At 37.7% G+C, this 18711-nt stretch overlaps 3 protein-coding genes across 3 annotated transcripts; 2 read left to right on the top strand and 1 right to left on the bottom strand.

The window, feature by feature from the left end:
- The first annotated feature begins 1191 nt into the window (after positions 1-1191).
- Positions 1192-2535, top strand: LOC119765309 (uncharacterized protein C7orf26 homolog). Its single transcript, XM_038248929.1, has 2 exons — positions 1192-1358; positions 1427-2535. The coding sequence occupies exons 1-2, from the start codon at positions 1283-1285 to the stop codon at positions 2458-2460; spliced, it is 1110 nt and encodes a 369-aa protein (XP_038104857.1). The 5' UTR covers positions 1192-1282; the 3' UTR covers positions 2461-2535.
- LOC119765311 (ribosomal RNA-processing protein 7 homolog A) lies at positions 2511-3519 on the bottom strand. Its single transcript, XM_038248930.1, has 2 exons — positions 3379-3519; positions 2511-3319 (listed from the first exon to the last, which is right to left on the bottom strand). Exons 1-2 carry the CDS (start codon positions 3404-3406, stop codon positions 2586-2588), a joined length of 762 nt encoding a protein of 253 aa, XP_038104858.1. The 5' UTR covers positions 3407-3519; the 3' UTR covers positions 2511-2585.
- Positions 3520-13222: 9703 nt separating this feature from the next.
- Positions 13223-14654, top strand: LOC119765464 (histone deacetylase complex subunit SAP30 homolog). Its single transcript, XM_038249342.1, has 2 exons — positions 13223-13701; positions 13853-14654. Exons 1-2 carry the CDS (start codon positions 13525-13527, stop codon positions 14222-14224), a joined length of 549 nt encoding a protein of 182 aa, XP_038105270.1. The 5' UTR covers positions 13223-13524; the 3' UTR covers positions 14225-14654.
- The last annotated feature ends 4057 nt before the right edge of the window (positions 14655-18711 follow it).

Below are 18711 nucleotides of genomic sequence, written 5' to 3'. Positions count from 1 at the left end.
CACCAACGAGTAGAGCAACTTTTTGTGAACATTTCTGTTTATTTTCACTTTTATTAAAAGTTATGCTATTCCTTTTACAAGCATTTTAAAAAATATTTCAAAAACGCATTCTAATCAGTCGTGTGCATTGGGCCACGCCCATTTTTGTATTTTCAGCTTAGTTCTTTTTTTCTTCCAACGATCGTTTGGGTCTGCTTCGTGCTGCCAAAATTGATGAAATTTTGAGCGAACACTCACGAAAAGTAGCATTTATAGAGAAAGTTTCCTGGCAACACCACAAGCGCAGCTGGTGGTGTTGGTGGCCACCCTTTGTTCTTTATTTGCCTTCGCTTCTCGCTCGGTTTTCTTCAGCCTTCGATTAGAATGGATGGTCAAAATTGAAACGTCAAAAGACTTAGAGCGTTTGTTTTTTTGATGGCACTTGCTAATTATTTACATGTTTCGGGATTATTTTTCAAGTGAGTGACTAAGTAACGGTGAAAAGAACATGTAGCCAGTAGTTGGAAGCAATTTTATATCTTAAGCGCTTTGAAATCGTTAGCGCAAGTGAAAAGATATTGATGGCGACTTTCGCTAAGCAGTTAATCTCTGATCTTGCGTGTGGATGTGTGTGCCACCAAAATGATGAGAAATGGACTCGCAAAATAGAAATTATGATCAAAAGTGCATTAAATTTGATCTTTTTGGCCAGTAAGTGGCATACATTTACGTGCTTACTCGAGGCGGTGCTGTTGCTGGTAAGTTTACAGCCTAAATAGTATTTTTGGATCTTTAATCGAGCATCAAACTCTCCATATGACGAAGATAGGTGTTTGATTAGAAAGGGTATATTTCCCCTATTTGTGTCGCTGGGTGAAGCGATTAAGCAAGTCACTGGCAGCCTGAGAGTAGTGTTCGCTCGCGAATGGTTGCGAACTCCAGTCGGCAAAGATTCACTCGGCGATGTTGTTAGAATAGCGGTGTATGACGAAAATGGGTATATTGCCCCTATATGGAGCTTTCACATTTAAAAAAAAAGCATGCATCCTTGCAGGATATTTTTATTTATCAAAAGCTCAAGTTTCGGCACAAATGCTCTGTCGCATTTTGGTTTGTGTCTTAGCTAACGCACACTTGAACCAAGAAAATTTCTTTCTCGTAAAAAAAAATCAAGCTTTAACCCGCTTTACTGCTGTAGTGCTGTCAAACGTTTGTGATTTATGTTGTTTATCAACAAAAAAAAGTCAACTTTTGCAACAAGAGGAAATTTTTTCAGGACCATTTTTCGGCACAAACATTAAAAATGAGCAGCCAGGAGCGCCAAATTTTACGCAAAATGGACTTTCCGGACATGGCGCGGGAGGCCCTACCGTTAATCGGTGAATTATCCCTAAGATTAACGTCCAATTCGGTCGGCTAACTTTATCTTCCTCGTCTCCCTCCCCAGAGAACCTGCTAATCAACCGGAACAAACACGACATCGCAATGGACCTGATTGCGGAGTTTGTGTTCCGCGAGCGCAAGGAGGACCACACGCGCTCGCAGGCCCAATTCCAAAAACATCCGGCGATGCCCCGGCTCTCGTCAATCGAGGAGTTCCAGCTGGTGCTGGTGCTGTGCGAGTATTTCTCCCGACCGGGACCGGACGCGACGCGGAATGCGATTTTCTTCTCACTATTTGGCGGGTCGATCAGCCGGACCAGCGTGCTGAACAAGCTGATCAGTACGGCGGTTTCGGGTTCGATCGCTCCGCTGCTGTGCGCGGCCGGCACGTGGATGCAACAGTTGGGTTGTACGTCGCCGCCGAGTCTCGAGTTGGCTCAGTGCATCGTGAAGGACTTTGTGATATTTTCGAGTAAATCTTCGGAGCAGCTCAAGTCGTTGCCGATGGTGGCGCCACGGTTCGCGGCGAATTTTATGGCTGCCGTTACGGACCTTTATTTGAACGGGGGTAAGGGTCAGTTGTTGGCTCCTCCGGATTTGCTGCTGGACGTTATAACCGAGTGGGTTTCGGAGAACCCTGCGCTCTGTTTGGCCTCGCAGCAGCCGATGGCACTTCCGGCGGGGGCAATCGCAATGCCCGTTCAGTGTCCGTTGGCAGGATTGATCCGTTGGTGCGTGTTGTCGCTGCTGACCAGTAGTAAGCAGGAGTTGTACAGCAAACTTCACCTGGCAGTGCTGCAGAGTCTACTGGAAGCTACCCCTCCGCTGACTGCCCCTCCCAGCGCACTGAACGCTCAACACCTCGGCCTGATCATCAACTGCCTACAGGCCGAAATGGAACAGATTGTCAAGTCGGGACGATCCCTAAACGAAGAGTACATTCACAACAGTTTAGAGCGGTTTGCTCAAGCCGTTCAGGTCGCCCTAACTTCCCGCTGCATCTTTGGAAACATTCCCCAGCTCGTGTGCCGACTCGAGACACTGCCAAGCAAAAACAAACTTCTTCAAATTGTCATCAACGCCAACAAGACCGTGTAGCCGCCCCCGCCTTCGGTAGAATTAGCTTTCGTAAGTACAAAACTCTCTTCTGTAAAGTATACATTAACAGTTTATCGCAAGCAGCTTCTTTATTGACGCCGAACAAACCCTTGCCTTTCCCGTCCTCAGTACGGCTTAAACCGCTTCGTCTTCTTGATCTGCTCCATCTTCTGCAGATCCCGATCGTACTTTTTCCTCAAACTGACAATGTCGTTCTTCTTCGACTCGCGAATCTGGAACGTGTAAAAGTTCTTCAACTCCTTCTGCCGCCGGTCCTTGCTCATCTTCTCCTCCATCTTGCTGATCGTGGCCTCCCGCTGGGTAAACGTGTTCACGCTGGCCTTCGTCACCGTAACCCAACCCTCGTCATCCGCCTCGCCGCCCTCCTCCTCCACCTTCTTTTGCTTCTGCACCTCTCGATCATACCCGGCCATGTACTCATCAATCTCGCGCTGCAACTCCACCGGATTCGGCACGTCCTGCTCGAACTCCCGCCGCCACTTGTCCATCCCGGTCACCAACTGCCCATCCCCGTTCAACGCCCTCAGCGAGCACTTTTTGTCCAACACTTTCCGCGCCGACGACGCCTTCTCAAAGACCACGTAAGCCACCTTGAACTTGTGCCCGGCGTCTTCCTTTTCCGGTTCTTCCGAGGGTTTCTCCTGCAGCAGGACGCTGGCTACGGGACCGGCGGCACTGAAGGCCTGCGCTAGGGATGCGGCCGTGGCGTACGGGGGGACGTTCAGCACAAAGAGCGTCCGGCCAGCGGGTTTCAGCCGGTTGATCGTGCGGGATTCATTTTCTTTTACGAGTATCCGGTGGAAGGCGCTGTCTGAGGGGTCGAATTTGAGCGGGTGTTCTACAAGGAATAATCATTAAATTAACTTTAAAGAGAAGCAAGCTATCGTCAAAGCGTACCCGTAAATTCCGCGGCATCCAAACTCATTTTGAAATTATTTTAAACTACTGATTCGCTCTGATTGCTTCAAAAAACTGCTTTATTTACACTTTTGGATTCCTCGTGCGTTTCGATAGGGTTACCAGTTGCAGATCATTCGACTGTCAAAACTTCTGAAGGTGTGTGCGTGTGGGTTGCAAGAGTTGCCAGATAAGTTTAAAACAAACTTGCAGTCTTTTGCAGTATTGTTTACAGAGATTTGATTTTTCTGCACACAACGTTGGCTAAACTTTCTGTGAAATTGCTGTAAAGTTTTACATTTTACATTTAGCATTAAAATGAAAAAAAGTAATCAGAAATGGGTTTTAATCATGCATTGGTGGTTTTGAAAAAAGAAACAAGAATTGTCATAGTGCTTTAGATAAATAATAACGGTGCTATTTTATAGCTGAAAAAGTGAAAACAAGCGAAACATTGAAAAAGTTACTGTAAAACATGAAAACAACAGATAGGCAAAATGTAATGATAGGGGGTGGTAGAATAGGCCAAATACTACCGAAAACAAACATAAACTAAAAAAGATAACGAACGAAGTTGACTTTATAGCTGTCGGCCACCATTGCTAGTACCAACCACTAGTGTCTTCCTTTTATCTACAAGGACTTCGCCGCCCTGGGCTCCTAAGTGTATGAAAGTATGGTACGGAGCGACGGCGCCGAATACCCCATATTTACACAAAGAATTTTAGAGCGCCCGCCGCGGGATTCGAACCTGCGACCTCTGGATTGTGAGTCCAGTGCGCGGTCCGATTGATCCACACGGGCGGGACACTAAAAAAAGATAAATGCAAATTAAAATACTAAAAATTAAACAAGAAAATCACAAAACATCAGAAATTAAGTTTTTCGTAGAACAAAAGTTGCTCAAAATGATGTCCTGAGAACGGGAAAAATACATTTTCTCGATAAAAAATTGGGCAAAAGAGGGTTATTACCTATCTACAATCACTTTACTTAGAAAATTGTACTTAGCGTAGGAATTTGAATCCATGCAAAGGAATCTGATCTTCCCCAATGATAAAGTAAGCAAATTGGTGACTTGACGTATGGTTTGGAAAATTTCAAAACCTACGGCAAGTTGACGTTTCTATATCAAAGGTAAACAAACAACTGCATAGCAACGTATAACAGCCCAGCAAGATTGCTAAGTTGATTGTAGATGACGACAGTAAGTTACGTACTATTTCTAAGCAATTTATCTGTTCTACGCAACTTAACTATTCTAAGTAAAGTGATTGTAGATAGGCCATTAAATGTTGTAAAATCTGACACCAAAATCGAAATGAGATGTTAACGATCTTAGAAACATCGCAATGTTAACAAATTCATAAACATAGAGTTTACAAATATTAAAGCTTTAATATGCGAAATTGCTTACAATTAATTGATTACGCTGATTTCAGTACGTTGAGGAAATCGAAACATGACGTTATATTCTTCTAAGACATTATTTTGCTGTTGTTTACTTTCACATGTACCAACATTAGCTACATATCAACTTTAAACTGCTTACCTTCAGATAATGGCCAAATGCAACTTTTCATGTCCAGTATCAAAAACCATAAGGTTTGATACCCATATTGCCCCAACTCTTATGGTTTCGGCAGTAGTGGCCGGCCACTCCAGGTGGTGGCCAGTTCCAATGATCGACTCCCGCTCATGCCGGCTGGCATTTCTTCGACGTCCAACAACAGAATGAATTTTCGGAACTGACCGAGCCATGTTTTGTCGGTTTAGATCGGGGACGTATGCCTAGAGACCCTAAATAGGGAGACTGGTCTAAGTTTGCTAAATCGATCTGGCAACGTATGTGTCTATTTCGGTACGTGAAATTCACTTCGATCAGTCTCCCTATTTAGGATCTCTACGTATGATCCGCTTTCTTGCACTCATTTTCCTATGCCTCCATATTCGCGTTTTGCCCCGTCGACGATCCGAAAATTATGAGGTAGAGTGGGGGTGATTTTAGATATGGGTCATTCCATCTGAAGCGGAACAGCATTTGAAAATTACCCTCTCCGATCCTGCTCAAATTTGGCAGGGCTGTTGATACTATCAAAACATGCAAGAATCCCGAATTTCATCCAAATCGGACCACCCCCTCCATTTTTGTACCCTCCCAAAAAATCGACTTTTTGCCGATTTTTGAGCAAAACCCCTAACTTCAAACGGCGATAACTCAGGAACCACAAATCTTAGAGGGTCGGTCTTAGACTCAATTTTGAAGGAAATTGGACGCCGAATCCATTTCCGTGATCGAAATGTTGATTGATTTATTTTTTCTACCTGTATTGCGCAATTGAAAACTTTAAACGGCCGTATCTCAAAACACCCCAACTTATTTTTTTGATTTGACCTCACCATCGTGTTCCCCGGCCAATTTTACATAAGAATCACTTATCGACAGAAATGAATATGTTTCGTTCCAGAGATATCGAATTTTAAAGTTTAGTGTTTTCGAAATTGCCTACATGAGCTTCATTCGCTGCATCTGCTAGAAGCACACAGGTGGGCTGATCAATAACTACTACCTGGTCATTTATTGAAATAATATTTCATCATAAATAATCTTTATCAAATTGGGCAAAAAAATAACTGTATAACACTGTAGGAAACTGGAGTTTAATCGCGAATGTTTATTTGCTCAAAAAAATTAATGGAGTGAATTTCTGTGCTAACCCACAGTACAGAGCAATAACGACACACAGTAAAGGGCAGAATTGGATTCCAACGAAGCGAGCAGGAAAATGAAATTAATCTTGTTAGTAACACTGAACAATAAGTGCACGATAGATTATTGAGTAAAAAATATGAATTAAAATGAATAAAATTTGTTGATACGTTGTACTCTAGTGAAGGACGATCACAAGGAGTAGGAAAAGGATTTTTGGAAATTATAAAACTGAAAAATGTAAGAAAATCACAAAGTTTGATCTGCTGCAAAGCGGCTAATTCCCCTAATTTAGTTGCGATGATTTCTACACCGTCCGAACAACAGTTTTTTTTCTTCTTTCATTCTTGGATTCTTGAAACACAATACGGCTGCTGTCCTCACGTATAAGGATTTTTTTTAATTAAATGTACCTTGACCAAAATCATCTTTTAATCAAATGAAGCTGGCTTACAATATAAAAATTGATTTAATATGATCAATCTTTTAAACCATAAATCAGATTTGCCAAATTATGGTTAAGTGTCAATAATAAACTTTAATAATAATAATAATAATAATAATAATAATAATAATAATAATAATAATAATAATAAAGCAGGTTTTGGGGTTTTTGCTGAATGGCACTTTTTTGCTACCGCTTATGATAAAGGCCCTAGTCATGGCCTCGGAGGTACTCTAAAACGGTTAGCAACATGTAAAAAACGGTGCATTCAAAATAATCCAATAAATATTCCTTTCACAAAAATAGATTGATCAAGGTAGGGGAACAGCATCTAATTCCAGCGTTCCTCTAATGTTGCCATATCAGCGCTTTGGCATTCAATTACAGCTGATTAAAAGCGTTTTCAACTGAAATCGAGAGAAAAATAGCTCAAAAAGAAGTGAACAAGCAAGTTTCTATCAAAAGATTTGCAAAATTTGTTGTTTGAATAGTGAAAATGAGCAAATTGGACGAAACTAGGCACGAGGACTTAATCTGCCAAACATACGAGAATTTCCCCTATTAGCCATTTGAATAAATATTTGCGTAAAATTATAAAAATATAAATTAAATTAATCATCTCCCAGAACACCAGGTAGCAGTTATTGATCAGCCCGCCTGTGATGCGGCGAATGAAGCTGATGTAGGTAATCTCGAAAACACTAAACTTTAAAATTCGATATCTCTGGAACGAAACATATTCATTTCTGTCGATAAGTGATTCTTATGTAAAATTGGCCGGGGAACACGATGGTGAGGTCAAATAAAAAAATAAGTTGGGGTGTTTTGAGATACGGCCGTTTAAAGTTTTCAATTGCGCAATACAGGTAGAAAAAATAAATTAATCAAAATTTTGATCACGGAAATGGATTCTACGTCCAATTTCCTTCAAAATTGAGTCTAATACCGACCTTCTAAGATTTGTGGTTCCTGAGCTATCGCCGTTTGAAACTAGGAGGTTTGGTCAAAAATCGCCAAAAAGTCGATTTTTTGGGGAGGTACAAAAATGGAGGGGGTGGTCCGATTTGGATGAAATTCGGGATTCTTGCATATTTTGATAGTATCAAGAGCTCTACCAAATTTGAGCAGGATCGGAGAGGGTTATTTTCAAATTTGCATTTTTTCGTGCACAGTTGAGATGGAATGACCCATATATCAATCTCAGGGTTGTTACGGACGGCGCGGATCGCGCGGATGGCGCGTTTCGCGCGGATCTGGCGCGGATTTGCTGGCTAATTTTGCTCAGGCGCGGATTTCGCGCGGATGGCAATTTTGAAAATGTTTGTTTGTATTTTCTTAGTACGAAACGTCGAAAAATGAAGATAAAGATTATGTAGATTTTTTTTATATATATGTTTCTTGTCATTTCTTAACATCTCCAGCTCTGAATATTTAATTTCTTTTGAGTTTTGAGTCATGATTTTTAACCTTATTTATTTTTTTTTATTTTACTGGATTTATTCAATTTTTAATTCTTTAAATCAAATATTACAAACTTTTCCCTAAGAAAGACATAAGAATGTGTAACAAAAACTATTATTGGGGCTTTTTCTGGTGGGCGCCAAATATGAGCTTGATTGGACGTAACAGAAGCTGGCCTTCACTTTCGAATTTTGGGATGGAATTTAATCGGTAGAAATATTTTTTTTTTCTAAATTTAAACATTCTTGGCAAAATAAAAAGATCAGGACATTCCAAATTCAAACCTTCAGAAATTCAAAAATTCGAAAAAATAAAATGTTTTAATAGTTTTTATAATAACAAAAAAAATCAAAATATATATTAATTTTTTTTCGAAATTTCTAAAATCGTTATTTAAAAATTCTGAAATTACGAAATTGAAAATTTTAGCAATCTGAAATTCAAAATACAAAAAATTGGGTAATCAAAAATTTGAAGATTTAAAAAAAATCAAAATTCAAAAGTCAACATTTAAAAACTAAAAAATATCAAATTCAAAACAATATAGAAATTTTTTTCTCAAATCCAAAATGATTTTAGTATCCAAAATATATATTATTTTTTTTCTCAATATAGAATTTTTTTCTCAAATCCAAAATGATTTTAGTATCCTTATGCTTATAAATTCTAAAATTCATAAATTCTTAAATCCTAAATTCTTAAATTCTTAAATTCTTAATTCTTAAATTCTTAAATTCTTAACTTCTTAAATTCTTAAATTCTTAAATTCTTAAACTCTTAAATTCTTAAATTCTTAAATTCTTAAATTCTTAAATTCTTAAATTCTTAAATTCTTAAATTCTTAAATTCTTAAATTCTAAAATTCTAAAATTCTTAAATTCTTAAATTCTGAAATTCTTAAATTCTTAATCTAATCTAATCTAATCTAATCTAATCTAACCCTAGCGCAGCCAGTCTTTCGAGGGCATCCTGGAAAATGCCTTAGGTTGATTAACGCCTAGCATCCTCTTGTCATTATTAACAATTGCAGTGCCCCATTGCATTAAATTGCATTGAAACATCACAAACGTTAAAGCGGCCAGGCCAACTGCGTAAAGTTCACCGCAAAGATGATTCGTTGAATTGGATTGAGTTTGAACACGAATGTTCAAACAGCAATACAGTTCTGAATCTGCAGGGGAGGAAGAAACGTGGGGATCCCCCGCTCACGTTCCTGTTTTTAGAGCAATGAATCGTTGGGAGCACCATGCTAAGAAATTTTGGTGCTCCGGGACCCTCGAGGATGGGACATTGTATTTCCACAAATGCCCTGGACACTATTTGCCATGGTTATAGCGCCACAACTCGCTCTCTGTTGATGAGATAGTGTTAAAATAATTATTATGAAAATACAAATTTTTGATTCACACAAAACATTAAAATTTCGTTCAGATTAAGCTGATACATGAAAAATGATTTCTAGTATAACAAACAAATAGCGGAAAACGTACACAGAAATATGATTGGAAAATAAAAAATGTGGACTGACCTTGATTAATAAACAGAACGCCAACACACTCTGAAAACAGGAAAAATCTTACCTCACATAACAGCTTCTTTAGTCCCTACCGTTCTGAATTATGTTTTCCCTCGCTCACCAACTTTGGCTCGGCAAGCCAGTCAGAGAACGCTTTTTCACCAGTCGTCAGGTAATGCACCAGCCGCATCGCACAGCCGCTTTCGCATTTAAGCCGAGTAAACGCTGCAGCTCAGCATAGCAAATTCAGGTTGCCTCCAACGCCCCCTCCGATGCCGTCAGAGTTTCCTACTGCATACCAGCCTGAATATCCCAATCCACTAACACCAACGCAATCCAGTTTTGCGCACACCTTTTACTGCTAACAATAGAGATATCCACGCGCGAGAGTGTGTAAGTTTGTACAAAATTTACACGCAGACTTAGGCAAATCGAGTAGAATGATTCGTCTGTCAAAATCAGCTGTGTTCTTTGTTATACCACGAGCACGTGGTAAACAGCTGGTTTTACAGACGATTGATCTACTCGATTTGCCTATGTCTGCGTAAGAAAAGTGTAAACAAAATCAGCTGCTTGGAATTCAGCCAATCACAATCGTTCAAAACCAAAACAATACTTCAAATACAAATACTAACACAGAATCATGGTGTGCGTGAGAGAAACCGTGGAGATCTCTATTTGTAGCTCATTTTGTTTTGTTTTTCGCGTATTAGGGGAAATATACCCATTTTAATCACACTAAGCCGTTCGACCAATTCTCATCACTTTTGCCGTTTCTGCTATTAAATTAACATTTTCAGATGTTTCAACAATGGAGAGTTGCTTGCTCACTTTTATTTGAGCTATTTATTACTTTGGAACAGTCAAAAACACTTTATATAAGCTGTAATTTATGATCAAAGTGCTGCTCTGGCGTACACCTTCTTAAATTCTTAAATTCTTAAATTCTTAAATTCTTAAATTCTTAAATTCTTAAATTCTTAAATTCTTAAATTCTTAAATTCTTAAATTCTTAAATTCTTAAATTCTTAAATTCTTAAATTCTTAAATTCTTAAATTCTTAAATTCTTAAATTCTTAAATTCTTAAATTCTTAAATTCTTAAATTCTTAAATTCTTAAATTCTTAAATTCTTAAATTCTTAAATTCTTAAATTCTTAAATTCTTAAATTCTTAAATTCTTAAATTCTTAAATTCTTAAATTCTTAAATTCTTAAATTCTTAAATTCTTAAATTCTTAAATTCTTAAATTCTTAAATTCTTAAATTCTTAAATTCTTAAATTCTTAAATTCTTAAATTCTTAAATTCTTAAATTCTTAAATTCTTAAATTCTTAAATTCTTAAATTCTTAAATTCTTAAATTCTTAAATTCTTAAATTCTTATATTCTTAAATTCTTAAATTCTTAAATTCTTAAATTCTTAAATTCTAAAATTCTTAAATTCTTAAATTCTTAAATTCTTAAATTCTTAAATTCTTAAATTCTTAAATTCTTAAATTCTTAAATTCTTAAATTCTTAAATTCTTAAATTCTTAAATTCTTAAATTCTTAAATTCTTAAAATCTTAAATTCTTAAATTCTTAAATTCTTAAATTGTTAAATTCTTAAATTCTTCAATTCTTAAATTCTTAAATTCTTAAATTCTTAAATTCTTAAATTCTTAAATTCTTAAATTCTTAAATTCTTAAATTCTTAAATTCTTAAATTCTTAAATTCTTAAATTCTTAAATTCTTAAATTCTTAAATTCTTAAATTCTTAAATTCTTAAATTCTTAAATTCTTAAATTCTTAAATTCTTAAATTCTTAAATTCTTAAATTCTTAAATTCTTAAATTCTTAAATTCTTAAATCTTAAATTCTTAAATTCTTAAATTCTTAAATTCTTAAATTCTTAAATCTTAAATCCTAAATTCTTAAATTCTTAAATTCTTAAATTCTTAAATTCTTAAATTCTTAAATTCTTAAACTCTTAAATTCTTATTTCAAAATTCTAAAATTCTAAAATTTTAAAATTCTAAACTTCTAAAATCCTTAAATTCTAAAATTCTAAAATTCTAAAATCTAAAATTCTAAATTTCTAAAATTCTAAATTTCTAAAATTTTAAAATTCTAATTTTAAAATTTTAAAATTCTGAAATTCTTCAATTCTAAAGTTCTTTAATTCGTAAATTCTTAAATGTTTTTATTTTTAAATTCTTAGTTCTTAAATTCTTAAATTCTTGAATTCCAGAATTTTTGAAGTCCTATTTTATGTAAGAGATTTTGAAATTATGAGAAGACATTATTTTAAATACCAGAAATTGAATTTCTTTCGGAGTGAAATTTTAGCGAGGATTTTGGATTACAAACTGTATACAAAATCTTAGATTTTGAATATTTAGACTTTCGAAATTTAAAATTTTATCATATTATAATTTTAGATTTTGATTTAATTTTGAGGTTATATTTTTGAAGTTTAATTTTTAGGTTTTTAAATATTGTATTTTCTTTTTTAAAGATTTTTTTTTTCATGACCCTTGCCTTGACCGTCTCTTAAGGATTTTTTTTAAATGGATTTATTGCTTTCATTCTTTTGGAGCATTTAACCATAAAACGAGTTTTTTTTATCAAATACTTTCTGAATTGGTTTTTCTTCATTAAAAAATAAAATTTCTCAAATGTTGGTCCCGATATTTTTTTATATGGCTTGGATTTTGTTCGGTTTCGGATTTTAGGTCGGCGCGGATTTGGCGCGGATTTTTTTTTCGACTCTCACGTAACAACCCTGAATCTAACTTGTGGTTTGGTTGAGCGTTTTAGCAGAATGCATTACAACTCGTCTCTTTGTATTCATATCAATCTCACGTCTCTCGATTAACTGATTCGGAAACGTTTGTTCAACCAACCAGCGTGCACCAAAAAGAGGGGAAATTTGCCGAGAGGGGAATTCGTCACGTAACGCTTTCGCTTCGCAAAAATTTTGGATTGACACCTCGCATAGAAACCTTAGGACAAAATTTTTTGTCAAAAAACAACCTCATAGCTCTGCTGAAAAAAAGTTATTACTACACTCAACCCACGGCGGTTGGCAAGGTTTCTCTAGAGACCCTAAATAGGGAGACTGGTCTAAGTTTGCTAAATCGATCTGGCAACGTATGTTTTGAGCCTGGCAACACTGATAAGTTTTGCTGGGCGTAAAGGCAAATGCTCGTTTGGATACGTCAAACTCGTGTCTGTTTGGGTACGTCAAATTCACTTCGACCAGTCTCCCTATTAAGGATCTCTAGGTTTCTCCCGTTTCTCCAGTTTTGTCAAATAAATAAATATTGTTTATTGCGAGATAAAATCACGTTTCTCCATCGCTGTGAGTGACAGGAGATAATTGCCGCCTAACTGCCGCAGTGTAAAAATCAGAAAGTTGAACTGAAATTCTGCGTTGATTTGGTTGTCAACTTGGTTTGTTTTGAATATTTTCCAAAAAGTCAGCTGAAAACATCCTTTGACAACAGCCAAAAATTTGTTCTGCGGTTGTCATGCGACTATGTATTATCTTGCGGTCGTATCACCGCGCGTGAACTCTAATTATTAACGCCCGCAGTAATATCCACCCAGAAAATAAATTTTATCGCAGACTTTCCCTAAAGCACCCACAAATTTGGCAGCACTGTCAAATTTTCAACAAAAACGACACACACAAGCGCCCTGTGTAAAACCAACAACAACAACACACATTCTCACCGCGACGACGACGACGACGACGCGTAGGCCAATCTTGTCTGTTTTCCTTAATTTTCTTGTGCAGCAGACAGAAGCCATTTGCGAGAACGATTCCGGGTGTGAAAAATTCCGCTTTTCGCGATCGATTGTGGCCCACTTCCGGTCGAAAGTAGCCCGAGTAGCTTCCAGAGACCATTTCCTTGCGAGTTCGTGTGAAAAAATGTGCTTAAAGTGGTGAAAAGTTGGGAAATTTGTGGTTTGAAAAATTCTTCCGAAAAAATCAGTGAAAAAAAAGATAAAGTTTTTTTTTGCGTGGCTATGAATAACAACGGGTTCAGCACCGGCGAGGAGGATTCCCGGGGGCCGGCGGACCAGGTGTGCTGTCTGCTGGACGATGGCGAACGGTGCCGGAATCAGGCCGGGAATGCCAGTTATAGTAAGCGGATCCAGAAAACGGTGACGCAGCGGCGTCTCAAGCTGAGCATCGACACTGCTGTAAGTTGATGAAATCTAGGTTTTTGATTATGTAAAATTGTTTAAAAAAATGTCAAGGAGCATTAAATTTTAAGAATTTTTAGCTTATTTTATCAGTTGAAGAATCAAAGTAATAAAGCGCTAAACAAGAGTTTGTACTGTTTCCCTCCAGGCCCGCCACATCTACATCTGTGACTACCACAAGGCCCGCATCCAGTGCGCCCGGACCAAGCGCCGTCGCCGCGACTCCGAGGACGACAGCAACGAAACGGACACCGACCTTCCGGAAGTCGACCTGTACCAGCTCCAGGTTAACACACTCCGTCGGTACAAGCGCTTCTACAAGGTGTCAACGCGGCCCGGCATCAACAAGGCGCAGCTCTCCGAGACCATCATGAAGCACTTCAAGACCATTCCCATCAAGGAGAAGGAAATTCTCACCTACTTTATCTACATGGTCAAGTCCAACTCGAACAAGCTCGATCAAAAGAACAACAACAGCAGCAGCAGCAACGCGAATGCCACGGCGAACGAGGCCACCTGAAAGTAGCTTCCGGCTCATCTTCCCCCGCGGGGGAGAGAGAGCAGCGGCATGTATTGAGGTGCAGTAGAGTAGGAGATCGCAAGATAACGGTACCGTCGGAACATTGCCATACTTTGTAAGTGCGGAAGGTGTTGTTAGCTTTCGATTCCCTGCGAACTAAAAGATCGATTTCTACAGTTTACTTCTTTGTACGTGAAGCGATTAGCTTTTTAAAACTAAAACGTTAAGATATTTTCGTTTTATATATTTTTGCGATTAAATTGAATGTTTTCTTTTGAATATCCCCCGTTCGATGAACGGTTTGCTTGTTTTGACCCCACTCAAATGGTACGGAATCGTGTTTCGAATCGTAACGATAGGCAAGTCAGTATAATATTGTGCTCTAGCTTGTAGTATTACCGTAACAATAAACATAAATATGATACGGAAATCTTGGTGAGTTGTTTTAATTCCTAAATTTAAAATCACTCGAGAAAAATTTAAATGTTTTATTTTTTATTCAGCAAATAAACCTACTACAAAAAAAAATTCTTAAGTTTCTATACCTTTTGTTTTTATTTTTTATTTTTTTGTTATTTGACTCCCAAAAGCCTTCCCTTTGACCCAAGAAGCCATTTTGTGTCAATGGCTCTCCCATACAAGTCTCCGTTAGGGCGCCAAGAAAAAAATTACAATTTTGGAAAATCGGAAAAAATCCTAAGTGAAGTTTGTATTGAAAAAGGTGCAGGTGGTTATGTTACACATGACCAGTATGACAAAGAACTTTGCAAGATGATTGTTGAAATTTTCGATAAAAATGTCCGGTCCAAATTTCCCCATGATTCCCTTATAATTACATAAGACAACTCTTTTGTGAATAGTTTTAAGACATAATATCAACGTCCTATCGAACTAAGGGGACGGAAATTGCAAATGGAGCTGCAATAGAAATCAAGGTGAAATCAATCGACTTTCCCTCACCACTCGAAAGTTATCAAGATGCGGAAATGTTTTTGCAAGGCTGTTGCAAGCAATTGGCGGCAGCAAAGTAAATTTTAACAGCAAACATTAAAACTGCCCTTTCAAGGGCTCTAATTGAATTCGAAATAGTTATTCTATATTTCCAGAAACAGAATTTCGCCGCGGCACAATAAAAAGGCAATCGCAGTAATCGATTTATTACTTCCTGCGTAAAATAAGCGATTTATTTTAACTGCGTAACTTCAGATAATGGTCAGATGCATGTGCAGTATCAAAAACCATAGAGTTTGATACCCATTTTGCCCTAACTCTTATGGTTCGGCAAATGTCCCCTCATCGGAACATCCGCGGGGCCTCCGGCCGCTCCGGATTGTGGCCAATACTTCCGAAATTTCATGTCCAGTATCAAAAACCATAATGTTTGATACCCATATTGCCCCAACTCTTTTGGTTCGGCAAATGTCTCCCTTCGGAACATCCGCGGGGCCTCCGGCCACTCCGGATTGCGGAAATGTTAAATTTCATGTCCAGTATCAAAAACCATAAACTTTATCGCAACCACAACCAACTTGACCTAAAGGGAACTGGTTCTCGATCAACACGGAGACCCCTTCTTGATGCCGTTAACCGGAGCCTTCCGGGATCAGCAGCTTGACCACATCGGTCCCTAACGTTCTTCCTTGATGGCCTGCAGCGACAATCCGTCCCGTTCCTGCGATGGCTCGAGCCATTTCGGCGACCTCTCCACGTCGTTGACCGGGGGAAATTTCTGCTGTCCCTTCTGATTCTGCAACTGCTACTCGATGTTGACTCCTCGGCTGTCAGAAAATTATGAGCTTGAGTGGAGATGATTTTAGATACATCAATCTCACGTCTCTCGGAGAGGATGATCGGGAAAGGTTTGTTCAACCAATCAGCGTGAAGGAAAAGGAGGGGAAGTCTGCGAAGAGGGGAAATCGCCACGTAACGATTTCGCTTCGCAAAAAATTGGGTTCCGATCTCGCACACACAAACACTCACTACCGTACCCAACCAGGTTTTTAAAGAATACTCTTTCGTGTGAATTGGCCCTGAAAAGGGTCATTTTAACGTCCTATGACGATGATAAAACCATGCGATGATGACACTCCAAGTTGCCGGCAATTTTCCCTCCCGCGCCTGCTCTGCCTCTCTTTCCAATTTTTCAATTCTCTCCTTCCTCTCGGCGGCTCTGCTGTGCTGCTGCTGCTTCTCGATCCTCCTCGTGCAAAGCTTCGGACTCGTTTGAGCTTCAACCGGCGGCACGGCGCTCTTTTATAACCTCGCTTGGCTGTGACGGCTCGACGCTTTCGAAGCAGTGGCAGAGAGCAAAATTTGCTAAGTGCTAGATACTTGAATCTGATTAATGTGTTCGGGAAAGGTTGCGCTCAACCAATCAGCGACCGGGATTTTCCCGGTCTGAATTTTATTTTTCATCTTAACTTTTGAGTACTTTAACAAAGTTTTATCAACTTTGTGAGGTAGTCTACTTGCAATTTAAGACTTCCCCTTTCGTTTGGTGGATAAAGCATGCAGATTGCTTGAATTGGGTGGAAGATATAAGCGTTTAAACGATTACACAAATCGTTACACTTTCGCATCGCGAAATTTTGGATTGACACCCGTAGACAGTGCCCTTAGGACAAAGTTCTTTGTCAAAATTCGAAGAAATGTATGGGGAAAAGCTAAAATTTCATAGTTCCGCCAAAAGGTGGCGTTAAATGTGTCGGATCATTGTCCAGTGTAAAACTTTATGATAAACAACTTTGTCCAAACCGGAAAACGATCCGATTTATTAACGTTTCAAAGACGTTTTTGTATAAAGCGATTTTTTTCACCAACATTAACGATAAAAAAAGTGACCCTTAACCGATTTCGCTCAAAATTTTCACAGCTTCTTACACTCGAACCCCGATGGTTTGACACCAACTGTTGTCAAACGATCGGGGTCACTTTTTAGTTTGACACCCCTTTTACACGGAGTTCACAAACACAACCAAACGTTTGTTTTGATAGTGTGCGTGAGCGCCGTGTAAAAAGTGACAGTTCGTCACTTTTTAGTTTGACTTTGACCAACCAGCGGGGTACAAACTAAAAAAGTTTCAAACGAAAAAGTGACCAACCACCGGGGGTTGAGTGTATTACAGAGCGGATTCGCTAGTTCGAATGGAACTGCAGGGTTGTTACGGAGAAGTCGAAAAAAAATCCGCGCCGTCCCAAAACCCAATCCGCGCCTTATTAACAAAAATAATTTCGCGACAACATACAAGAGAGTTTATTTTTTATGAATTAAAATATTTTGGAACAAAAATCAAGAGATCCATCAAAAGGAACACAACAATCACAAACGATTAAATAAAATTGTATTCAATAAATGCAACGGGTGAGTTTTCAAAAAGCCGTAAGAGCCACCGTGACCTCTGACACTAATTTTCGTTTTTCTCGAAAATGAAACAAAATTTCATTTATTTTAAGTATGGGGCACTTGAAGGACGTGTAGATGAACAATCTGGAGCATTTTTGATATTGGTTTTTCGTAAGTAGGACGAATACCGATGCAAAAAGGACTTTGTTTACCAATGGCTCTTACGGCTTTTTGAAAACTAATCCGAGATTTATATCAAGAATAGCCACATGAGACCGAATCTCAGAACGCAGAATCTTGAAACGCCGAAAATTTTATGGATAAATTTATTTTTGCTAGGATGAAGTAATCCAGAGGGAAAAGCCATAACAATAATTTTGGCAAAAAGAGAAATTCTAAATATGAATTAAAACATTTTGAATTATAAATATGAAAAATAAAAAAATCAAAAATTTATGGAATGAAAATGATTACAAATTTGAAAATCTTAAAAATTCATAAATCTAAGGAGGAGGCAGGGGGGCAGAATGGTCCGCCTAAGTAAGTAAAATACTTGATACTTGATGATTCTCGCCAAAGAGTCACTCATAAAAATCGAACCACCAAATTTGTATTATTTTATTAAGAGTTTAAGAATTTAAGATTTAAGAATTTAAGAATTTAAGAATGTAAGAATTTAAGAATTTAAGAATCTAAGAATTTAATAATTTAAGAATTTAAGAATATAAAAAATTAATAATTTAAGAATATAAGAATTTAAGAATTTGAGCAGTTCTCTACGAAATCGGTCTTTTTTCTTCAATTTTAGTTTTTGTATTTTTTAATCCGACTGAAACTTTTTTGGTGCCTTCGGTATGCCTAAAGAAGCCATTTTGCATTATTAGTTTGTCCATAAAATTTTCCGTACAAATTTGGCAGCTGTCCTGTATGAATATTCAAATATAAAAATTCAAAAATCTGTATCTTTTGAAGGAATTTTTTGATCGATTTGGAGTCTTCGGCAAAGTTGTAGGTATTTTCAAATCAAGACTAACATTTCAAAAGGGCCAAACATTCAATATTACGCCCTTTTAAAATGTTAGTCTTGGTTTAAAAATTTTGAAAAAAATGTTTTCGAAAAGATCGGAAAATTTCACAAATGTTT

The sequence above is a fragment of the Culex quinquefasciatus genome, chromosome 1, assembly GCF_015732765.1.
Source record: "Culex quinquefasciatus strain JHB chromosome 1, VPISU_Cqui_1.0_pri_paternal, whole genome shotgun sequence".
Taxonomy (NCBI): Eukaryota; Metazoa; Arthropoda; class Insecta; order Diptera; family Culicidae; genus Culex; species Culex quinquefasciatus.
The sequence above is the reverse complement of the archived record's forward strand: the minus strand, read 5'-3'. Positions and strand labels throughout refer to the sequence as shown.